This window comes from Tachypleus tridentatus, chromosome 12, assembly GCF_004210375.1.
Source record: "Tachypleus tridentatus isolate NWPU-2018 chromosome 12, ASM421037v1, whole genome shotgun sequence".
Lineage (NCBI taxonomy): Eukaryota > Metazoa > Arthropoda > Merostomata > Xiphosura > Limulidae > Tachypleus > Tachypleus tridentatus.
Window position 1 is genome coordinate 5,827,286 of NC_134836.1, and position 27,057 is coordinate 5,854,342.

Sequence of the window (27,057 nt, forward strand, 5' to 3'; positions counted from 1 at the left end):
AAGGAGTAGCTACTCAAGTTAGTTAACACAATTCTCATCCTTGCAAATGAGTATAAACTATATATGAATGGAATGGTGACTTTCCCACTTTTACTAGGAGGCACCAGTTCTTATTTCAGTATCCTTGTGATGAACATACCAGTTATCCAAGTTCATTGTGACTAGGCACCTGCATGACTGTATGTGGGAAAGATAGTAACTATATATATACAGTACCTGACAAAAATGTCAGAACGAAATAATATTTTGTCATTCTTTCCATTTTATGGAACTAATTCTTCCATGCCATTACAGAATGTAAATTTCAACACTATGGTAATATTTCACTGATCCCTTATGACAAATGAATGAGCCAGAATGAGAATACTTATCATTCTTTAGAATTCCCATATACTTGTACCAAGGACATATCATAATGGTACTGCTTGAATGAGCATACTGGTCAAATTTAGAGTCTGAAATAAATGTCATGGTACACCAGACAGTATCTTAACTATACAGAAAGAAGCTAGCAAATGTTACCTGTACATGATAGAAGAAATCAATTTAATAGCATTCCACAAATAACTCTTGATAAAAACAGTGTTTATCACAATATATATTAGGTTCTGTTGTTATGCCATGACCAAAAAAAGCATAGAGAGTTGTCAGTAAAGCAGAAAATTCACATAAAAGCTATGTTAAGTACACCCTAGATTATGAAAATAAGAAAGAAGGTCCAGAACACATAAAGTCAATGATACTGATGTTACGTACCTTCATCTATGCAGCCTTTGGAACAAAAGGAAGACCACCACTAGTCTCATGCATGAGATAAATGACAACATATGAAATGACAGAAAATTATCCAGATCTACAACAACAGGAAGACTTAATGAGAATGCAATATTTGGTTGTGTAGTAGTTACAAAACCTTTACTTTGATCTCCAATTATTACCAAGTGACTGAAATTCACTAAAAAGTACATAAACTGGACTGTTGATGATTGAAAAAGGATTGTATAGATAGATGAGTCCAAGTTTGAAAAATCTGGTTCAAAGCATAGGTTGCATGTTTGGCAGAAGAAAGGTGAAAGATACTTATCTCAATGCACAGCATAGAGGAGACAGTGTGATGGTTTGGAGTGTGTTCCTGCTGAGGCCACAGGAAATATTTGTAAAAGAAATGGAATTAAGGACCAGCACAAGTACCACTAGATATTGTTCTATCATGGTAAGTACCACCAGATACTGTTCTCTCATGGTATACCCAGTGGTTTGTTTATTATTGGTAAATGATTCTACTATCAAGAAGATAATGACCATAAAGACTCATTCAACCAGTGCAGAAAATACTTAGCTAAGAAAGAAGCTACTGGAGTCATTCAACTGATGCAATAGCTCCCACAGAGCCTTGATCTCATTCCATTTGAGCAGATCTGGAACTTGATAGATCAAAACTTGAGAAATCAAAAGTTAATTTTAAAGAAATGTTATGGGACTATATTAGAAGACATTTGGATCAATAATTCTGAAGCATACTTTAATTAACTATTTTACAACAATGCCTGAGAGATTGTCTGCAGTTATTAAAGCAAAGGAGTGCACACAAAATTCTAACTGTTTACTGAACTCAAGAACTTTCACTGAGTTTCTGTTGTACCTAAAGATTAACAAAATGTTGATGTTCCATCTGTGGTTTACCTTCCTTTGTTCTTTGAAAGTAATCTGAAATCTAATTTTTTGATTTTGTCCTAACAATTTCACACAGGTAGTCCCCGGTTTCTTATGAACAAAGTTTAGTGCATCTCTGCTAAGTGATGCAGTAGCAAACCCACACATGAAATAAGCTTGAACAGTTATCTGTCCAAGAAAGGATGAAGTCCTAGTACTGTTTCATAATGAATGATCATTTATCTGACTCTGTACTGGAATTGTCAATGGCACAATAAGCAAAAGGAAAGTAAATGAGATTATTATTTAAGAATTGTGCAGAAAATATAAACTAAATGCAACAAGAGCAACTTGGTGAACTGTTAGCTGCTGATGGATTATAGGGACCAGACTGTCTAATGGGTTGAGCAACAACACATAGATACATGTAAAGCAAGTCCAGTTAAACAACTGTTTTGCAAGCTCCCCTGACACACTGGGATGTAATTAGTGCTTAAGTACAACATGTTTAAGAAAGCAGGATCATGTAGTCTTCTTAGAATACTAAATTGTCTCCAGTTGTGACTGTCAGAAAAATGAAAGGTACATGTAAATTCCATATTGATTTTACATGGGTCAACATCATAACTTACACTGATACCTTTCCAAACCTGAAAAAAATGATTTTATATATGTACTGCAAGGGGCACAACAATTCAATACATTCAAAATGGTATCTAAATCCTAACTTCTATGTGTTGTACATCACATTATTCAGCTTGTATAATGCACACATTATTATCAAGACTAATGGAGCTTACACTAAGGGGCTACATATTTGAGTCTACAGCTGAAAATAAAAATAGTTTAGAAATTTAGATTAAAATGCAAGCTTGAAAGTGAAATTGTAAAAATATGCATTAATGCACACAGAAGTGAAATTTCTGGGTCCTATTGTGTGTAGAAATGTAATCTTCATGGAACCTACTAACATAAAAGAGGTGTGAGGTCACTCTCGACCTGTGACCAAGCAAGGACCATGCAAAAAGTCTGCAGATTATGCATTGTACTATTGATGGGCAACTCCTCTAAGACTGCTAGGCCATTATCAACTCTTAAAAAAGTTTAGAAGGCTTTCATATGCAAAATATCAGATATTTTTATTGTGTCTGAAGGTTTGTTAAGCAATGTTTTCCCATTTTTTTTATGTCTGGATGTTACCTATCTAATATATAAAGTAAATTTCATTTTAAGATAAAAATACTTTTATGCATCAGAAATGTTCAAATTTCAAATGCAAAATCCTTATAATGTCTGGATAGTTTTATCACACATTTCTTAAGAACAAACCTTACATTACATTTTATTTTCACTTACAAATCTTTTTTTAGGTTTACTTGATTTCAACAATCTCGTAACCACCATATAAAATTATGAATTAAATATATAAATTACCATACAAATTACACTTTTTATCATTTTAGAATTACAACAGATTATAACCATAAATGTTTAGACTAAATAGCTTAAATCCCATAATATCATAGATTTATATAAATCTATTATTTTTATTACAGTAACTATCAGAATTGCCTGGTTAACAAAACAGAAGTTACAATGACAAAGTGCACATGTATTCATGTTACTATATTCACCAATATAAAACTGACCTTTAGTTTTTACAGAATGACCTATCTTGGCTGTGTTTTCAGTGGATTAACATTTCATAAATACAATGACATTTCAATTATTATAAATTGTATATGTTTATAGATTATTACTACTTATAAACAAGTTCTTAAACTTAGTTGGTTATTCATATGTCACATATAAAAATAAATTAACATAAGGGACCTTTTGCAAAAATGGAAATAGGTGAGCAGGAGCCACTGTGTTTGATTCACTAAATATAGTGGTATCTCAGCAAATAGAAAAGATAACATATTTTTATTTTATATTCTAGCTTGTTAATACTGGTAATTTGAGTTCCTAATTTGTACAAAAGTACAAACTTTGTATTTTGACATCACAAACATATAGTTTGATCCAGTACTGCATTGAACATACCACATAACACACACAAAAATCTGTTGTTTAGGTGTGTTTGTTTAATATTTACTTTTAAATTACAAAATTAACACTCCCACGAAAAGTGGGGCCTAATAGGCCCCAGAGCAACTTGAAAGGTTATTAATATTAGGCTAATAATTTTGTATTTAAATGAAATTGCCATTTAAATCCATTAATGAATGGATTAACGAGATTCCCACTGTCCCTATCTACTATCTAGCGAAACCACAGCCAGGGGAACGGGCTTGGAGAAATCAGGACTAGAAACGTCTTTTCGTAGGAGTGTTAAATAAAGTATAATACGAAAATTTGAATTATTATCTACAGTTTGATACCAAACTTTAGGAAATAAATTCATAAATTGTAGTTCAATAAAATTTTCAATGCAAGTCAACAAATGAAATGACATGGGCTTTGACCTATGACCTGTCTCAATAAGATTAAGCAAACAAACAAAAGAGCACATGCAAACTCAAATGTTGCCAAACAAGAAGCAACAGTTTGATAGACAAGTGAAAATGAAGTCATGTGTGTCAAGTGAGCACGTCATGCTCCCATTGGTGAGAACATGAAGTATAATGATTTACATGAGAGACATGTTGGAATCCTTCAATTCCAATACAGGAAAAGTTTGTAGCAAGTGTAAAGTTAAAGTTTGCATACAGAAAACATCACTGAACAGGAAAACTAATTATACTGAATAGAAGTACAAGTCACAAAAGCACTAAATGAATTAACAAAATCATCTCCTATTAAGACACGAAATTTCAGAAAAAAAACAACAAATAAAAACTGCATGAAAACATAATCATCAATTTGAAAAAAAAGTTTGGGAAAAAGGAAACAAATTACAGAAGGTAAATGCATAATCGAATGACTTTTTGAAAATAATTAGTTATTAAAGCCTGTAACCTCATACACTGAGAAAACTTTGCTAATTATTAGTACAGTTCCATTCTTATAAAAAATGACTAATTTGAAATAATATTAAGAAGAAATGGTAGGACAGGCCTACATTACTATTTGTGCTCACATGCTTATAAAACAATGAAAGTTATTTTCACAGATATGAGTTTAAAAAAATTTTCACAATTGTAAAGTCACTACTATTCAAGACAAAAATAATACTAAAACTGTGCATGTACTTTTTATTCATTTGTCTTAACAGCTCACTGCAAATTTCAAATAAGAAGTGTGAAAAATAGCATTTCAAGTTTATTTTACATTACTGCCCAGTTAGCCTTTCATTCAATACCAGACCTCATTAGGCAGAAAAATAAAAACACAATCGTATCTAAAGTGTTACATTACAGTGCAGTGCATAAACTTATTTAAAACATTTGCAAGTCCATTTTATGGATTTGGAGATTTAAAGACCTAATCCTACTAGCAATTACAATTAACCTTCAGTCCTTTGAGATGTCAATCACATATGCAAATGTCTATTTTACTTGAAATAACAATTTTTTTAGTTCATAACTCACCTGCTTTTTTCTTCTTCTAGACGAATCATTGCTGTTTCCAAATCCATGCTGTATTCTGATTTGACCTTTGACTCTGGATGATGATACTGAAAACCCACATAAATATATAAACCATTCATTTCACAAATGTGCATGTACAATGAAAAACTTTAATTATATTTTCACTCAAGAACAATAATTATTTTGTCTACTTATACTGCTATAACATTGTGAGAAAAGAAAACATGAGCAGAAACAGTCAATTTTTACTATTACTTAAATGAAATTTTTAAATTTTACAGTTACTCTAACTAATTTACAAGAGAGAGGACAACTCCAGAAAGCTATCTCTGTGCATTCAGCAGACAAACCAATTTCTCAACTGGATTCATATCTAACAAACAGAAAATGACACTGTAAATTCTCACGTATATATAAATATATATATACAGCAATATTATAAATTATTACAAATCTTTCAAACCTTTTCATGCTATCCAAAATCCACAGACCTAGAACATGACTTCCAGAGCCTATCAAGTCCATTTTGCTATCTTGAAATCTACTGACCATATTTAGGATTCTCCCATGACCTCCAAAATGTCCTCAAACTCGTATATGTATGTACAGCCCTCCGTTTATTACAATCATTTGGTTTTACCAAAAAAACATCATGTTCTCATGAATACTGTATATAAAATATTTCATCTAACAAATCACGGATCATACCAACACAACAGAACACATTCTCAACCAGTTACCTTATGAAACTACACTTTGGTCTCTCAACCAACTGGGCTAAGGTTTAACTGGTCTTTTCTTCTTCTTCTCTCTGTAGTACTTTCATGTGGGGTTGGGGTGTCTCATGCACCTTATTCATTTAACCCTATGACTACCAAGGTTTTACTTTTATGGACATAAAGTTGTTCTCACCATATTTAATTCCAAAAATAAAACTAGAAGATGAAATTTTTGAGACTTGACAAGAACTTTCCTGAAGGTATGTAGTTTCAGAAAAATACTTAATTTTGAATATTTCTACTAAAAATTCATTATTTAATATAGTTATTTGCACTTGAACTCTGAATAGTTCACCTACAAGGTGATTTTTATGTTAAACATAAAATTACTTTTTTTATCTTACACTTTTCAAATTTCATTTGCATAACCTTCAGAACCTCCAAGGTGAATATCAAAAATGTTTTTAACATAATGGTTTATAATTTATTTTTCATTTTCTTTACTATGTCACTAACTCTTGATATTATCAACAATATATAATGCAATGGAATATTTAAATTTAAGATACAGAAACATCTACACACTTTTTAACTCTTCATGTCTTCAGCTTTTCACTTATAGTTTATTTTTAATGTTTCATTTTCCTTTCCTGTTCTTTACCATCAATTACTTATGTCAAGACATGCCAATATATGCCCACTGGCAATGTAACAGTATCATTTTCACAAAGATACTTTAGCCTCCAGCAAAATATCTTTAATGAAACTTACTTATGTAAAGAAATATTATAATGGAGAAATACCTAAACAAAAGAAATGCAAGACATTTTTAACTGTAAGCATATCATGTGATAACAAAGCTGATGATTTAATTATTGTTTTAGATATTTTTTTTGAAATAACACAATAAAAACTTATATAATGTAAAACCTCAAATTATAACATTCTTGATAATGCTAATTTAATTAAAACACACTGATAGTAAAGTGTTTTAATTACATTTTAAGGTAACGCTGCAATATATTGTGACAGGAGCTGTAAGGAGTTTAAAGAGTGTGATGGAAGTCAAATGGTTAAATCTATTCTTCACCATACTGAAGTCTAACTGACCACTATCCTCTTTATAATATAAACTTTCTATGTCATCCATGGTCCAACTCTCCACTTCTTATCTTTCACTTTCCTCTCTGCTACCCTTTTTGCTAAACTGCCCTCATCCATCCTATGCATACACCCCAACAACCCCAAACTTAATTCCTGCAAATTCTCTTTAATGTTGCAAACCTTCATCTCTATCTAATTTCTTCACTTAATTTGTTATTTCTCAAACTCATGCCTCTAATGCATCTCAACCACCTCAATTCCACCACTTTAAACCCTTTCAGATGACACTCCTTCACTACTGAAGTCTCTGCACTAAATACCAGAACTATCCTGACCATGGTCTTGTACAAAAGAATGTTGAAGTTCAATGGTAATCATCTACCAAATACTATTCCTGCAATCCTCTGCCATGACCCCCTTGCACTTTGTAACTGGCCCATATCTCTCTGTTCAGCTTGCTATTCTTCTCTACCTAGCCTCTCAAGTACTTGAAACTTTTCATTTGCTTGAGCATATCCCCTTTAACCTGTATGTTCAACTCAGATGGATTCACTGCTAATCACACTAATTTCATGTCTCTCTTTAATCTGCACAGCTCCCTTTTATGTCTGCTCAGCACTTTGTTTCATCTGCAAATCATTACCCCTCTAAATCTGCTTATAATATTATAAGAACTGCATAAATCAGTATCTTCCCTATCTAACTACTTACTGGTGTAATCCAGGTTGGAAAGGAATGACAGTGGTCTAAGTGCTGAGCTTTAGTGTAGAACAACCTTTACTTCAAATGCCTCTGAGAGTCTAAAGCACATTCTCACTCTTTTCATTGGTATTCTACATGGGTCTGATCACATCTACAATTCGTTCTGATGTTCCATACCTCATCAGTACTAGGGGATAAATCTTCTAGTCACTTTGTCATATGCTTTCTCCAAATCCAGAAATGTCAACATAATTTCCTGTTCATATTCAAATGACTATAGTATCAACTATATATAAATTTTCAACATGATCTACATTATCCTTGAATATGTAGAGTGCAATTTTAAAATGGAGGTCATACAACTCCAATAAAGTTTTAAATTGGGTAAATATGAAATGTTGTTATAAATTATTTATTATAACAACATCAACTTTGTCTTTACCCTTTTAGAAACCAAACTGCCCTTCCCCTAGCTGTGGTTCAACAATTCTTTGCAGTCTCTCATCAACAATTATCTCCACCATTTTCCCTTAGTATGCAAACAGTTTCACCTCCTATAATTTCCACATGTGGATATTGCCTTTCTTCTATAAAATGAGCACTAATATAGAAACTCCATGCTTCTGGTATCTTTCTCTCATTCCACATTATTCTGATCACTCTATTCACCAAGGGAACTTCTACTTCTCCAAGTACCTTTGCCATACATGTTGCAACATCATTTGGTCCAGCAGTGTTACCCACCTTTGCTTCATTAATTGCTCTCCCCACTTCCTCAGTAGTTACTTCTGGCTCAACATAGAAATTTGGTTGCATACACTTCTTACTTCTATATGATAAATGCAATTCATACAGCTTCCTATCCTCTTTTTCCTTTTCACCATTTTCTATACAGCATTGCTCCACCACCATTCTTCCCCATTATTTCTCTTTTCAAACTCTGCCCTTCCACATACAATCTCTGCTGCATTTATCAATTCTTTTTGTAGGTGATACTACTCTTCTGCTGTTTTCAATGATCCAACCGGTTCTTTCCCTTCCAACAGTTCTACAAACTGTTATGCACATGCTCCTTTTAGCTTCCATCTTTTACTGAATGTCTAATTTGAGCAAAGGTCTTTCCTTTTCCACTTTTCCATCACAACTGTTGTTACTAGTGCAGAGCTATGATTTCATATGGGATCACCTTACACTCCTTCACCCATTTCCCTTGTGCTTTCCACTCAAGAAGTATATCTACCTGTGATCTCACATTACTGCTACTATAAGCATACCTCTGGCTAACTGGCTTCTCAAACAATGTACATGCCACCAACCATCCACTACTGATACACATATCTAATAGATCTCCTTCCTTTTTGCTGATATCATAAATGAACTTCCCTAGGTATTTCTTGCATTCTGTCCAGTCTTAACCAACATAAGCATCATTGCCCAGAGAATTAGAGAAAACTCTTCATCTGTAGTCATGTCAGCTTCTGTAGTGTCACTCAATAATTCTCTTTTTCCTAATCTTTTTACCCCATTTTTGGCACATATTATATCACACACAACCTTTCACTGACTCTAATAATCTACAACAATGCTTTTTCTAATTTTTCTAATCATAATTCTAACTCAGTTACTAGTACCTTCTCCTCCAACACATTACAGTTTGTAATCAAAAACAAGTTCTCTAGTCACCTTCCCTTTCTATCTTATCTCTTGAGTGCAAAGGATATCCAGATGTCTTTGGTTCATCATTTCTCCCACATTCACCCCCTTTCCTGTCAAAGAAGACACAGTGGGTGTAGCCTAATTTCCCAAATTCTCTTTCCTTTTAGTTGCTAGATCAAGGGTTTTACATCCAACCATTCACTTTGTTGTAATATCTTCTCAAACCCTTAAACAGCAAGTCAAATGTTGGCCACCAGGAATCCTACTAGCATGGAACTGCCAGACTTAAAACAAATTTCTTGCATAGGACTAAATAGTTCTCCCACCATTAACAGATGTCTCTAGAAGAGTAACCTTCAGGCTGTATTAGATTTTCCATATTACTGGTAACTACACTTGTCTAAGTTTTGGCAACCACATATTCATAAGACTAGTCACATTGTGTCAAAGTATACAAGAGAACTAGTGCACTGGTTGGCATCCCTTTTGTATACTGCAAGATCTGCTCTAGAAAACTAAGTAGAATCCACTATTGCTACTGCCCAAAAGTTTCACCATTACTGCCCTGTCAGAGCTGCCTCCCTTAACCTTTGGTTCAAAAACCTCAGCCCACAAGGCAACACTACAAAACACATTTATTGCTAATGATCTGAAGAAATTATCTCTTGGTCTCTTACTCAATTGGGCTAAGATTTAGGTGGTATATCCAAACACAATGAAATTTACCAAAAAAAATCCCAAAAGAAATATGAATCTCAAGTCAGCAGCTTTACATTATATATAATAACAAACTGACTTCTATAGTTCAAAGTATGACTGAAGATCATGCATGCCTGCCTTTGGATAGATCTAGGGTTATGGAAAACTATTTACATTTAGGTAAGTAGTTTGCACTTCAAGTAACTAAAACATAAAAGGAAATAAACAATCTTTAAGTAAACCATTTGTTTTTTTTTATTTCCAAGATATATCCCTGAAGATCAGTATCTTTTTTAATAATAACTTTTTTTCATCTCAAAAATATCAAATGAAAAATGCATAATCTCTAAAACCACCTTAATATATTTAAAATGTTTTTTTTCAATACAAGGTATATCTTCCACACAAGTAGTAACTACACTTGTCTAAGTTTTGGCCAAATTTCATGAAGAAATACATCCTATATAAAAGTTAATAGTATCAAATCTATATAGACTTTGAATAAGTAGAAAGAGGTTACAGGCTCAATCAATTTGACTAATCCTGTCTTAAGAGAATTAACTCTTCTTTCCAAGGGCTATGAGTTCAAATGATGGAGTACTCGTTACAGTCTCCATTCCATAACTTCTAATACAGTATACATATCTTCACAAAATTCAGAAGACTTTCAGTACACATTATAAGCCTTTGCAACTACAAAAATAAGATCTTACAATGAATTGCTTTTACTAAAACTTTTACCATAAATGTGTATAGTCTTTTCTTTATTGCTCCAAGTGCAAAGTAATTTTCACTTTAATACTCAAAACATTTTTCTTTGGCTCAAAAATCTCAAATTTCATTTATATAATCTCTAAAACTTCTTCAAAAATTTCAAACTTTTGTTTTTCACTACAAGGTATGTCAATATGAAAGAAACCTAAATTAACCTTCTTTACTTTTTAGAATTATCACAAAATGTAACAGTACTTTCACTAGTCTTTTATATTTAAAAAAATCAGATTTATTAATGAAGTATTCATAATAATGATTTGTCCATGAATACCAAGGTATTTTTAATAATAACTTTTCTTCATCTCAAAAATATCAAATTTCCTTTGCATAATCTCTAAAATCTCCTCAAAAAAAAATTCAAATTTATTTTTCAATATAAGGTAGGTCAATCTAACCAAACGTGAGTTTTGTACTTTGAAGAATTATTTCAAATTGTAACTGTACTTTCAGGAGACATTACAAGTCTTTTACATATAAAAAATCATATTCTTATTAATAAATAATTAATAATTAAAGATTTGTACATTAATATATTGAATTTTTTTTTAACTCATATGAGTGCAAAGTAATTTTTCACATTGAGATTACAAGTACTTTTTTAATTTCAAAAATCTCAAATTTCATTAGCTTAATTTCTAAACTCTCCTAAATAACTTTCAAATGTTTTTTCTCAGTAAAACTATATTTTATGTTATTTTCTTCCCTAACTCACTTTGACAAACCTCCTAACCAAAAAAAAAACTAAAAATAAATCTAAATGCCTTTTCTTTTGTCTAAAATAACTTCTAATTGTAACAAGAAACTACACTTGTTTATCCTAAGTAGCTTTAAACTCATAACAATATACATCTATTTATACTTAAATTTTATTGTTTTATTGCCCTTTAAACATTGTATAACTACTAACTGCACAATTGTAAACTGCAAATCACTTGTGGAACATGCAGCTCATGTTATGCTAAAAATTACAATACCCACAAGCTTCTTCAAGCTGTTCCTGTGCATGCCTAGTGAAAAAAAATATATATATATTATTTATTTTACTTAATCTAACCTTAATTAACCTAAAAAGTTTCCTATTGCTACATTTTAATTACTTTTCTAATAAATATAAAAAATAAAGTTCTGACCTGGGTCATCTTTCTTTTGTTGGTGATGTCACTTAACCCATTTCTTTTTATCAGAAAAGGTCTGTCGACCTCGATGGAACTTTCCCTTGAACAGTTGAGCAGATCTCTGTTGGCAAAAGGAAATTCTTGTGATTGAAGGTGTGATAAAATAATGATTCTACTTCTTGGGTCCAAAAGTGGTGGACTTGAGTAGTTGCTGGAAGCAATAGTGGAGACAAAGAAAGGAATAGAAGTAGGCTTGTGAACTCTTGTATCCATATAGGGCAAAACCTTCAGACCCAGTATGAGAAAGACTCTGATGGAGGTTTAAAAAGATTACAATATGCACTACCACTGTAGAAGTAGTATGTAGAATAGCAGCATATGTCTGAGATGGAACATATAATAACAACTTCCAAGCCTCAATGTAAAAACATGTTACTGACAGTCTTCAAGCACTCTACCTCTTTTCTTCTTCCATCCATTTAAATCAAGAAAGAAAGTATGAGGTGTGGGATCCACCACAAATCATGCAGTCAGGAGCCAGCTGACATTTGGAGACACTGTGGTCTCTGCCACCACATATGCACATGTTACGGAACTACACCATGTTTGAGCTATTGACAATGGAAACACCAGAGGGTTAGGAATATAAGACTGTAATTTACAGTTTATGTAACCTCCATCAAAAGTGGCAGGTGGACATGGAAATGTAAACATCAAAACAAGAACACCAGTATGCAATGTAACTCCATCTATATAATCAGAGATACATAACACAGCAAGTGGTTGAGAAGCTAATGAGGATCTCTGACTCAGGGATGTTCCTCAAGTCCCTCTCAATGAAAACTCCTCATAAGGATTTCAAAGAAACATGGGGAGTAACCTCAATAAGTATATCCTTAATAGCCTTTTATTTCAAGAGAATTTGCTGTGTTTTGATGTGTTTCCACCTAGAAGTCCTCAGAATGTAGCATCTTAAATGACTATGGATAGTGAGAAAGCCCCTCTAACCCCTTCTGAATGAAAAAGGGAAACATTTGCCCTAAAGGTTTGTCAGACAAAAAAGAACAATGAAAAAATGAGGTACAGGTAGAGATTAAGGTAGTAACTGCTGTTCAGTCTTCCAGATGTGATTGCTTTCCTATCAATTCTTTTTTTTTTTTCTGATTCACTGGATGCACGATCCGTATAAATGGAAACACTTCAATGCCTAATGAAATCACCCACCATGAAGTCATAGAATATAAGATAAAAACCTTATATCCTTTCTATTTTCTAAGATATTATTATATTTTGTGAATCAACCAAGGTGGCCCTGCCCACTTCTTTCATTTTTGAAAATATTTGCTTGTGTTCACCTACTGTGTCCAAGGGCATGTATGACAATCAAAAGCTCAGAACGTGCCTCATATGGTTTTCAAATTATGCAAAGTATATACATATATTCATTTATTTATGTGGAGAACCCTTTATTTTCATGTTAGATTACAAGTGCTAAGGTAAAATATTATTAAGCTCTAAAAATTATAATTTCAGACTCAAAACAGTTTAATTACTAAGCTTGATAAATTAAATGGAATTTTCTGGTACTGATATGGTGACTTATGATCTTTTGTTATTTCAAAATACATATATAAAACCTTAAAAAATGATCTTGTTTTACATCTTCCACATGTAAAATTTCATGTCTTAGCAACTTACAATAAGCAGCAAAGAGCACAAAGTTTATAACTAGAAAAGATAGTTGTTTATTTTCTTATTTACTGTTTTATGTTTTAAAAAAAAACCACTAAAATTCAAGAACTTACTTGTAAACAGTAATAATGTATATAAACGCATAATGTATTATATCCAAATATGACTGTATTTTATAAATATTGGTTCAATTAATCAAACAAGATGAAACTACAGCTTTGCTACACACATTTCATAATACTTGAGCATGTCACGCAGTTCAAAAGGGAATCACAAAATTAGAAATGCACTAGCAAGTGAAACAGCTATAATACCATTCTTCACTCAGAATCTTAGAATTTAAATGAGCAAAATGTTCGTGTCATGGGTGTACTGATACTCAACAGTAAGAACCTGCAAATCTTAATTTGAAATATATACTAATTGGTTTGTTTTTTTGTGGATCCTACATTCTATTATACTAACCAACAACCTGCAAGTTTGCTATAGGGTTCATTTTTAAAGAACTCAAGTTTGGTCTTGCTCTCTCATGTTTTTTTAATTTTGATCATGAAGTGTACATAACACCACTCCTTAAATTTAAAAGAATGGATTTACAAAAACAACCAAAATATGAAAACTGGGATATCAAGTATGATTATTTCATTCACTTTAATCATATAGCAAACATACTTTTGAGCTAACACGATTTGACAAGACATGTGTGAATCCTATTTCTACATTTTTACTACTTTTATAACAATAAATAAAGAATACACATGAAAAACAAGAAATAAAGTACTTACCTGAGTCACATTTTTTTTCATTTTTGATAAAACTTAACCCTACTTTTTTGTACACTAATGGTAGTACTGCATTAAGTTTTTTATTTTATTAAATAATGCACCAAAAAACAAAATAATAGCATGCAAAAAGCATACAATATTATACAGAAATCACAATTTTTCTAACTTTCTAATCTTGTGGCAAGAGCCATTACAAATTCATTAAAGCTAGCCAATATGTTTCCTATGGGAATGAAGCTTTACTGAAAGAAAAATTGACAATTCTGTGTACAGAAAACACCATTTGAAAGATCAAACATTTGGCTTTTTTTGGCTTATAAATAATATAGTAATAAATGTCAGAGAATTATTGGCAATTTCTAAAAGATAAGATATACCAAGTAGACATGGGAAAAGGATCAGAATTTCTATTTGATATTTCTGTAACCAAACAAGATTGAAGGATATAAAAGTTATGCTTTCTCTGAGTGATTAAAATATTATAATCAGTAATTTACATTAAAGAAATGTGGATACCCAGATAAAAAGTGTCACTACTCTCTAGGGGAAAGTCAGGAATTTTTCTTAATACTACTTTATAAAACTAAGAAATTAAAACTTATAACCAAAATTTGGATTATTAGGTTTATTTTAATGGTATGACATAAAAAGAAAGTACTTTAATTAAATTTTTAAGGTAACTCACTAAAATCTCATGACACATGCATAAAAAAAGATGCCTGTGACAGAAGGCTTAATAGGAAGAGTAGAAAGGAGATGGGGAGCAGTGACTTTACATGTAAAACACAAGTTACATTCTGTTGAAGCTGGAGAGATCAAAGATAATACTAATAAGATTTAATCCATTTAGGTTTCTGTTAAAAAATGTAAATGGAAAAGTCTTTGAGAGGGAATTTGTTATAGAACACCAGATGATACTAATAAAATTAATAAGAGACTTTACAGTAAGATTAAGATCTCAGCTGTTACTGATATCATGAATATGGGTGATTTTGATATCAGGCATACAGATTTGGACATGTTAAAGCTAAATAATGAGGAAGAATTGTTTCTGAAATTCAGATTTTTTTTTTTAATTGCCTCATAAAATTAAAAACTTAAAACTTTTTACACCATTAAAGTATGGATTAATTGGAACATTTTTGTACTTAAACTTTTATTGTGAGTATAGTTGAAGTTTGAAAACTTGAATAGTGAGTTATGGCAGAATAGAATATTATTTTGGATGTCAGCTGCAAAATTACAACAAACGCAGCTTATGGTTTATGTATGCATATCCTTATGACAAAATGACTCCAAATCTCTTATAGTTCTAGTTAATTATTCTTTTAATTAGATTTGCAGCAAATTAAAACAGTTCCTGAACAGTTACAATATAACCCCATGACAGGATTTCAGTTTTTTTTTTAATCATGCTTTTGTTTTGTTCTGAGGAGAGGAAGTTATAACTCTCCTTATGTTTATAAAAATGAAAGACTGTTGCTAGTGTCCATTCTGAGCCCTTATATATTGATACATTTCAAAAAAAGATCTGATAACAAACTACCTTACTCTTCTTTGTTACTTAAAAACAAAGCATGAAAACAAACAACAAGATATATTAAAATAAGAGAGTTTAAATATCAGATACTACTAACAAAAATGAGCCATTAAAACTAATATTTTCTTAAAATTTTCTACTTATTTTACAATGTACAAAATCTTATAATTTTATACTTGGCCTTAAAATCTTTTTTCACTACTAATTTTTTTATAACACACTTTTGAAACTAACTTGGAAAAGTGGGAAAAAAACCAACAAATTAATGAACTAAAGTTATTATTCTATAAATAATACTATTTGAACAGAATAACATCTCCACATATAAAATCTATACATTTAATTTCTAGCATGAATTTTTAATATTTACCATCAGTCTTGCTTCTTGGAAAACTGGTAAAGAATGTTGTTGTCCATCAGAAGTATCCTGCTTATCCTCTGCCTAAAAGAAAAGAAATCCCATAGATTTGTACAGATATGAAGAGGGACATCATAGGAAATAATATCAACTCAATAAGCTCTAACTTATGTCTGTAGAAGTAATATGGTAATAAGTTACCAACTTGTGGATTGTTTTGATAATACGTTTAAAGCTTTTCTTTTTGAAAGAGCAAAGGTAGGAGTAATAAATAATAGTAACAGAAAGTCAACTTCATTTATTATTAAACATGTACGTTTTCTTATAGCAAAGCCACATCAGGTTATCTACCAAGTCCACTGAGGGGAAACGAACCCCTGATTTTAGTGTTGTAAATCCATAGACTTTATGCTGTACAAGGAAAGTCAAGGTTGCCATTTTTTTTAACTTGTTTGTATAATTTTCTTTGCCTTACAAGGTTTATGCATGTGATAATAAAAAAATAAAATGCTTGTTTCAGAATTTGCCATGTTATACCATTCATAAAATACAGGACTTTTTTAACTGTTTGTGTAATTTTCTTTGTCTCTTTTACCATCACTTTCACACAAGGCACATTTATCTGAAGTTCTGTTTTTACCACATTTAGCTACCTAACACTGTTTTCATTTACATGTTCACTGGTTAGATTACTAGATTAAGGCAAAGATATCAAGTCATCCCATGAGTAATGTCCAAAAAATTAGTACAGAAAGTGCATCGTCATTTCTGTCTTTGTTGGCTTTAATAATTAAAATATTTTGTAAAACATGTATAAAAATGTTCAGACAAATAAAAGAAATTAACCCAACTCCACCTTTTCAGATCATTAATCGAATAAACCCTTATGAAGATTGATGTGTCTGAGGAACACATTAGGCATACAATACTTCATGAGTTTAAAAAAAACAATAGTGCAACAGAAATTACACAAAACATTCAAGGCATTTATGGGGTGAAGTCTCTCAATGAAAGAAAATGTCAAAGGTGGTTTCAGAAGTTCAGAGCATGTAACTACAGCTTAAGTGATGCACCATGTTTAGGTCATCCTGTTGAGTTTAATGATGACTTGCTGCTGGCTGCTCTTGATGAAGATTGTGCTGTAACAGTTGGAGAAGTAGCACAGAAACTTAATTCAATTCATTCACCATCATCTGCAACAGTTGGAAAGGTGTCAAAACTTTGAAAATGGGTTCCCCATGATTTGACAGAAGCCAACCTTAGAGCAAGAGTGGACATTTGCACTTCTCTGCACTCTCGTGAACAAAACTCACCTTTATTGGACAGGTTAGTGACTGAAGATGAAAAATGAATATTTTATAAAAATGTTAGGTGCTGCAGACAATGGCTCAGTGCAGGTAAACTGGCTAAAGCACAGCCCAAAATGGACCTCCACTCTAGGAAAGTCTTATTACTTATTTGTTGGGCTATTGTTGGTGTGATCCACTTTGAGTTGCTGCCTCTCAATGTAGAGATTATAGACTTCTATTGTCAACAATTAGAGCACTCGCATGTTGCACTGAAAAAAAAAAGAAGCCTTCTTTGATCAATTGTAAAGGTGTTGTGTTACACTAGGATAATGCACAGTCCCATACAACAAGGATCACATCCTCAAAGATTGAAAGCTAGACTAGGAAAACTTCCAGATCCTCTTTGTTCTCCAGACCTTGATCCATTTGATTATCATCTATTCCTAAGTTTGCAGAACTATCTTGATGGAAAAGAGCTTAGAACACATAAATATGTCAAAATTACCCTCTCTACATTCTTTTCATCCAAACCCCAAGAATTTTATAGAAGTGGCATTCAGAAGCTTGTGAATAGTTGGCAGGAAGTAATTAATAATAAAGGAACATACATTATTGATTAAATAACATAAAAAGCACTTGAAATCCTTTCTCTTTTTCTGAACCTAAAATTGGACATTACTTAAGGGATGACCCGATACTTGGTGCTTTGAAGTTTTCTCAAACATGTTTATGTTAGAGCTCTGAGGCTAGCTTCAAGATGAAATTCCTCCTACTTATAATTTTTTCTAGTGCATTCTCTGTACAAAACAAGAGAATTTACCATTACCATGTCCAGGATATTATAAAATACAGCAACTGGGCACCAACAAGAACTAGTTTTTATTGAATACTGACATACCATCTTGTCTGAAACATCCACTTTGTACTTTTATAGGCCATAGAAAAGCAAGCTTGTGGTTTTTCTTCTCAGTAGTGTCAATGCCAACTGGCATGGGAGGAGAGCTAAGAATGTAAACATTCTTTCTTGGCTTGAACTTGCAAAAAGTCAACAATGCACATACACTGTGTTTCAAAATTGTACTGGTGTACAGCTCTAATGATAAATTTAGTGCAGATGGTGGAAGCTGTATTTGTGATATAATCACTGTTCCAACTACAATAGATTTTTTCCTGCAACTCTTTAGATAATTCAAGTGAAATAAAAAATTGTTTGTAGTCATATTCCTCCATTTTCCTAAGTATGGTGCCATTCAGCCTGAGTACCACATTGTCTGCCAATATCTGACCAGATGGATGAGTTTCATTTTCACCCACATAGTGGAAGCCATTCCGACTGTATTTTGAGGCAACATCTACTGCCAGCCAAAACTTTATTCCAAACTTTCTATGAAAATATTTTGTGCAGCCTGTCTTCCTGCAGCCTCAATACTAGGATTCAGAATTTCCCAAATTGTTCCATCCTTTTCAATCTCCTGTATGCTCACAATTTTAACACAGTTGGAGCACTTGCAGCTGTGCAAGAGATGACACAGGCTGAGCAGCTGTCATTGCAGAAGAATGTTCAGTACTGCTACTTCTGCTTTGACCTCTTCTGTATCTGGAGAGCTGTATTGGTGGTACGAGTATTTTTCTCACTTTCTCTTGCAAGACCGCCTGTTTCACAAATCCAGGACTCATCACTTTCATGATCACTTACATTCTCCTCATCAGAATAATTTTCTGACAAAGTTGTGAGCATATCTATCACAATGACAAACACAGTTCTTGATCCATATTTGACTTATTGTCAGTTTCTTACTTACTGTGTACATATACATATTAAAATCAAGACAAGCAGACACCACATATTATGGGAAGTGATAGAATTATAAGTAGATAATGTGATCATATATTCAAGTTGATAGACCTGCAGATGCCACTTCTCACAGGGATTTATAGGCTTATAAGTAAGCTATGTTATGACATACCCAAACTGGCATATGCCAGTTCTCACAAGAGTTGCTATCATTAAAAGTAAGCAATATTAAAATTCATTCAAATCAGCCAATAAACAAAAACTTCATAAGCCAGAATATGATCAAATACTAATATAATCAAGGAACTGGGAGTTCAGTTGGAAATAAAAACAACAGGCATCAATACTGCAACTTCAAATTTAAAACAAAAATCTAAACTATATGTTCTTAAAAATAAAAGCATGAACTGAAAACAACAGTCAAACTGACAGGTCTTTGGAGGTTTTGTGCAAAAGTGATTATGATTTTTTAAATTTTACAGTTCTATCTTTGAAATGTCAACAGGGTATTTAATACATGGTATTTAGAAAATTCAAATGGACAACAGTGTATCTTTCATACATGTAAAGATATTTAATTTTTAAACATAAAAACTGCCAAATTGATGGCCTCTGCAGTTCTTACATGAAAAAGACCATACAGTCCCTTGTGATCCATGTGTTGTGTCACATCAACTCAGTGTAGCTCAGATATGGGATGGAATGATAACTTGCTTATGTCATCCATAAATGTTGTCCTTTTCTGTTTTTGACCCGTCTTAATAATTAAGCCTAGAAAAAAGGTTTTTTTTCTAAGTACATTGTGAAAAAAACAGTGTATGAATATATGCATTTTTTAAGTCCTCAAAATTATGGTAAATAGGTGGGGTATTAAGATGATAGGATTTTATAATTGAATCATTTCCTCTACTGGTACTTTCAACTTCTGCAGGGTATTTTCATTCAGGTCTACAATGAAATTCAACTGATTTTACATAAAACATGACTACTAACTGATTTATCCCAATGTCCATTGAAACTTCACCCAGATCAAAATATGTTGATGTCTGCTCATAACAATCTAGCTTAAGATGTTATGACTTGAACATGTCTTTGACTGTTCCTGTGAACTAAAACTGTCTTTTATTAGGAGACACGTAGGTATTTGCTTTTAAAAAGAGCCAATATTTTAGTTGCATGATGAAATGTTTGACACTGCCTGAGTACACTGACACACCACACCAACTAAGAAATTAGAGATGTGGTTTCTTATTACCTTCACTTTTAAGCAGAATTCTAGTCTTGAACATTTGACAGGTGGAAACAAGATGACTGCATTAATTCCATGCTGATTTTAAAAATTGAAAAGTTTAAAAGTGGTAAGGCTTCTGGGCCAGATAATATTACCCCAAAGGTTTTGAAAGCTGAAGACTGACTATGTGAGCCACTTACTACTATTTTTTGTCAGTCCTTGAACAGTGGGCAAGTACCAGAGATTTGGAAGTTAGCTAATATAACTTCTCTTTTCAATAGAAGTAATAAAAATTGTCCCTGTAATTACTGATCCATTAGCCTTACATCAACTGTGGGAAATGTTTTGGAAAGTCTGATGAAAGATGCTTTACAAAGTTATTAAATAAAGTTTTGATTTTTTCACTAAGGGAAAATCTTGACATAAAAATATTTTGATATTCTTTGAGAAGATTACTGCTTATACAAATGAGGATAAGGGTGTAGACTTGGTGTATTTGTTTGTTTGTTTATAATTAAGTATAAAGCTACACAATGGGCTATCTGTGCTCTGTCCACCAAGGATATTGAAACCCAATTTCTAGCCTTGCAAGTCTACAGATATACCACATTGCCACTGGGTGGCAGATTTAGTGTATATGGATTTTCATAAAGCATTTGACAAAGTGTAAAAACATTCTGTTTACAGATGTGGAGGAGAAGTAAGCAAACTGGATAAAAGACAAGGTCAATGGAAGGAACCAGATGGTTGTTGCAAATGGAATTCAATCAGATTGAATGAATGTACAAACAGGATACCTCAGGGCTCAGTTATAGGACCAATACTCTTTTTATGTAAATGAAAGAATAGTCAATAAATTACTTAAATTTGCAGATGACATTACAGTTTCAAGAGTTACTAACTGTAAAGAGGATACTACTAGTTTACAAAGGACTTAAACCATTTAGTGAGTTGGGCAAGTAAATGGCAAATGGATTTTAATTATAATACATACAATATAATGCATGCAGGTTATCATAATTTGAATTATAATTTGGATAGGACTAACCTTAACAGTGTTATGAAGTAAATGGTTCTTGTTGTAATGGTTGATACATCTCTTAAGACACCCAAGCAGTATGCTTTTGCTAGTGGTAGGGTAAATAGAATTTTACATTGCATCTACAGAAATATTATATACAAATGTAAAGAGGTTATAACTTCAATATATGAGTCACTCGTTAGGCCACTTTTGGAGTACTGTGTTTAGTCTTTGGCTCCTTAACTTAGAAAAGATAGTGAATTGTTCAAAAGAATTCAGAAAAGGGTTACTAAAATGGTGCCTGGGATGGAAGGATTGTCATATGGAGAGGTTGAAATCTCTCAAATTATTTTCTTTCGAAATATGAAATGTTAGGTGGATCTGACTGAGGTGTTTGCAATTGTAAAGGGAATTGATACCATTGGTAAATCTTTTATTTTTAATACTTAACGGGGAGAAGAGTAAGACTAGGGAACAAAAATATAAATTTGGTTAAGGTAGAAGTCATCTTTATTTTTTAACAGGGTGGTTAGCCACTGAAATGGGTTGCCTTTGGATATTGAGGAAACAGGTAAAACTTAACTGAGTTTAAGAGAAAGCGGAAAGGTACAACTTGCAGGTTTGATACAACTGTGGTAATACTAATATATTCAAAATTTTGTTTGAAAATATCAAAAAGTGACCAAGATATTGAATTTTAAAAATGAGTGATTTCATATTGGGGTAAAAAAGGGATATCCACTGAATCAACTTGCAGTATGATTTCATTGGCATGAAAGCAGTTTATTGCAAGTGAAGTATTATTCAGATTGCAGCATTCTATGAGCAGTTGAAAGTCAAAACTTAATGTGTGATTTCAGAAGAAAACAAATCAGATTTATAGTCATTTTTAGGTGCTTACTACAAGCAGGGCTGCAGGGATGTAGGTATGAAGCAAATTTCTGGCCCTACTCTAAAGATATGTTAGAAAAGAAGAGTATTCATAGATTTGATGGTAATAGTCATTGTTTTACTCAGGCTCAAAATGCACAGATTTGCAATTAAAAAAACAAGGTCAAATTTTTGTTTGAGAGTGGCAAACCTTAAAAAATCATATTTAAAAAACTATTTAGAGTACAGCTTTAAGAATCCGCATGGCTCGATAAATCAAAATGAAGTTTTTACATACACTTTTTCAAGGAAATCTATGACATGAACTGGGAAGCCCTAGGTGAGTTGATATAGAATGACCCATATACAAATTATAAGGACTAGCTTTAAGATTTTTATTTTTTTAATAATAGTTTTAGTTTAATTTAGAGAATGGGACAGCCAAGACAGACCCAAAAGTCTCATGTTGTTCAAAATGTTATGTTAATATGGTAGCAGATTGGTGAAATAATTTTAAAAAAATAATTAATCAATGGGAATTTTCATTAAGATTTATCTGAAGATTAATTTTTAGAGGGGAAGCACATAAAAACTTTAGTCAGGAATTTTTACATAGTCAGATGAGTAATAAGAAACAAATGATTCTTTTTCTAGGCCTTATATTTCTGCTGTATTTGTTGACAAACTGATCACGAGCCAAAAGAGGTAGGTACATTCTTACTCATATCACTAGTCAGCCTTCACTTGATATGCTGTGTACATCTTTGGTCTCTCTATATTAAAAATCATAGCTGTATCTACTTCCATCTTTTCAATTAATTGACTCCAATGCTCAAGAAGTGGGATAACTTTGGAATCCCAAAGTACAATTTCATTAAGAGTATTAATATATTAAGTCAAGCATGGTACTTTATGTGTATTGTGGAATAACTGTTGAACATACAACAACAAAATCTCTCAGTTAATTATAGAGTTCTATGAGTTTATTAACTTAGTGATTAATATTTAGAAACTAAAAACTACCAAGAGGAAAATATGGCATCATATACTGCATAATTTTACAGCTAAAATAAATATGGTAAACCAATATGCACTTTAAACATGATAATCAAGACAGAAAAAATAATTTGATCACACCATACTACCATCCAATGTCCATACCTCAATTTCTAGCATTATTAATTTCACTTTTAGCATTATGTGAACATATTTTGAAATGAATTCCTGTATACCTTATGTCATTACAGTAGATTTTAAGCTTTATTGCATCGCAATATATATATCTAAAAATAATTTTTGTTCATATGATTTTTTATCTTGAAAGTTAAAAGATCGTGTTTACAATCACATTAAGTTTCAGAACGTTCATTTTGTACAGTATAGATATATTACATTTTTATCTGCGTTTTTTCTCTATGAATTGAACTAAGCAGATGTCTATATTAAAAACAAACTATTAAGTTTTCGGTATTTAACTCGTATTAAGTCAATATTAATGATAGTGTAGGCCTAACGTAGTACATCGTGACGCTTTTACATACAATATTCAAAAGTTAATCACGTTTCTAACGGACGGTTTGTTTCCGCTTCTACATACAATGAGTATTTAATAGCAATTAGTATGATAAAACTATCTGTATGTTGGCTAATTGTACTTCATTTCACAAAATTTACGTCTCCCATTTGCTCTTCTGATAAAAATAATAAAATTAAAAACATTTCTTAACATCCCTTGACGTGCTTCACGTGATTTTCTCAAAAAATATAGTTAAAACTAAAACCTAAACACCAATACTGATGTAAATTAATTCGAATAATAACAATACCACCAGTATCATATTTTCATGAAAATCTCATCACATCTCTATAATATCAGTTATGTTAAACTCTACAGTGCATGTATACTTAATATTAAGTAATATTACGAAACATAACAAACATTACCAGCTATATAATTATATACATATTACAATCCTGGATACCGCAATAGCAACAGAACATAATAAAACAATTCACAAATAACAAGAAATTAATCGTCAACATCAGCGTTTCATGGCGACTTTGTTTCGTACTTTATGTTAATTGTTAATGTACTTTTTTATTTTTATCAAATGCATGTCAGGTTATATAAGTTACTGAAGAAAGTCAAACCTGAAAAAAATGATAAACCATTTCAGAAAACTAGTAGAATGCTTGTTTTAATATGAATTAAAATATGAGAACTTCACACACAAAATATAAGAACATCTATGATTTATAAGCATCATTCTAACATTGCTTGTTCATTGACGGAAAGCCAGTGGTGAGGACGTTGGACTCTAATCCCAGGGATGCGGGATTGAATCCCGTCACACTAAACATACTCGCCCTTTCGGTCATGAAGCGCTATAATTTCGGTCAATCACACTATTCGTTGGTAAAAGAGTGGTGATGACAACTTTCCTTCCCTCCAGTCTTACACTGCTAAATTAAGGACGTCTAGTGCAGATAGCCCTCGTGTAGCTTTGCGCGAAATTCAAAAACAAACAAATCATTGAAGTACAGTACTAAATTAATTAGTGAAAGTAATCCTAGGTCCACTCCCACATAATAATAAAAAAAAAGTTGCTTAATTATTCCTTAATATTTCTACAATTCACTTTCAATGGTAGTGTTGTAACTTTTAGGCCTAAGTTTACAAAAGACGTTCAAACGAAAATATCTCGCTAATTACACTATAATTAACGTACAAAATAAATTACTGATATAATTTACAACTAATTGATTGAGCAACGTAATTAATACATGCAATAACTAAGAATGATAGCATTTATATCGGATATTTCACTTCTAGATATTTATCGAAGTTACTTGATTTTCGCGACGTAACCTAGAACAGTTCTAGCCGTTCATGGCCTAGTTCTATCAACTTTTCCGTTTTAACGCCATGAGTTCATTGAGCTAACACTTAATTTAACGTTGAAGACAGTACTTCCCCCTTCCTGGATTGTGACGTTCTATGAACAATCTCAATACAAAATTAAAATGCTACACTAATCTATCCATTCATAAGTTTGTTTATTTTTGTGATTTTATCGTTTGAGGCCCATGGTATACATATGTAACGGCCTTTTGTCCTCCTTATTTATGTTGAATGTCTTACCTGCTGCTGAGTGAATTCTTTCTATGTATGTGATCAAGTGAATCTACTGGTGACTCAATTCTCGATGATTCACTAAAAGTGGTCTCAACAGAAACCTTGGTCTCCTCAATAAATTGCGTTTTCAATGGAAAATTATCTAGTGTTATCCAGTTAATCATTCTCTCACTCAGGTACTTCTAAAGATAAACACAGTGAATGAATATTTGGTTTTGATTATTCATTCTTCTGTATTCTGTACAACAAGTCTTTAGTTCTTTTCAGGAAAACGTGTTAACCTTTCCAACTCCTGCTTAACTTTGGAGTCCGTCTTTTCTAATGTTTAGCCATATAAATTGCCTTTTTTATCTTTGCATCTTGTCATCAAAAGATGAATGGTGTTTGTTCTCCTCGCGTTTTGGATTCCAATAATCTAACACACTTACACGAACAAGACCAGCTCAAAATTCAGACTCTGATATAAGTAAGGTTCTATAGGTACCCCAAATCTTGAAATGAATTATTTGACAAGTTGCTTTGCTAGAGCTTCTATTTCCTGGTTAAAAAACAGTACATGCTTCTGGCCATTTCATAAAACAATTTGTCACAACCATAATATATGTATTCCTATTCTTAATCTGCAGTACAGGACCAAGAACACTGACAGCAACCATCCAAAGTGGAGCTTAAAGTTGCTGTAGTTGCCCATGCTGTTTCTTCCATGAACCTTCATACTCACATCACACTTTATAGGATGAACACCAATTCCCCACAGACCCTTTGCACACAATACAACAGAAGCACTCTCTTACTTTCACTAGTGTCTTCTTAAAACCTAAGTACCTCGCCAGTGGCGAAGATGTTGGAGTGCTGTAGAATGTAGATACTGTAGAAATACCAACTGTAATTGTTGCTTCTGTCCACTACTATCTATCAACTTTCAGCATAACACAATCTTGTAGCATGATGAATTTACTGTGTTCAATATAACTTTGTATGGAGCAACTAGTTGCGATGGGTATCGTCCTGTGCTACCCTCGAGCCTTTCCAAAATTGTTTCCAGTCTCGTGTCATTCGCCTGACCATCTTTCAGTTTAGTGAAGAGCTACAATAATTACCTCATTGCTTCTATATTATATGTTGTTTGATATGCTATTGTATTTTAGGTTGGTGTTCCATACTTATTGTACTTCCCCCTTTTAACTGTGTTTTTACATTCTTCTTTGAGATAATTAATCCATTAGTATTTCCTGGAGTTTGTGGGGTCATCTTGTTACACACCCTTCTAGGTTGAAAACATTCATCAACCACTTAAATTCCACATAATCTGTACAAAATATAAATATTTGCCTACGTATAATATTGAAAATAATAATAGAAACAGAAGATAAAGTGAGTATATA

At 32.2% G+C, this 27,057-nt stretch overlaps 1 protein-coding gene across 22 annotated transcripts in view; it reads right to left on the bottom strand.

Annotated features, from left to right (window-relative positions):
* Positions 1-27,057, bottom strand: part of LOC143233272 (uncharacterized) — a 202,846-nt gene that overhangs the window by 168,503 nt on the left and 7,286 nt on the right. For 10 of the 22 annotated variants that reach the window (XM_076469362.1, XM_076469358.1, XM_076469357.1 and 7 more), the window contains exons 2-3: positions 16,343-16,414; positions 5,187-5,272 (exon numbers count right to left, since the gene is read on the bottom strand). In XM_076469362.1, coding sequence (XP_076325477.1) covers positions 5,187-5,272; positions 16,343-16,414 — 158 coding nt within the window. The other 12 variants (XM_076469359.1, XM_076469354.1, XM_076469345.1 and 9 more) reach the window with 11 other exon arrangements.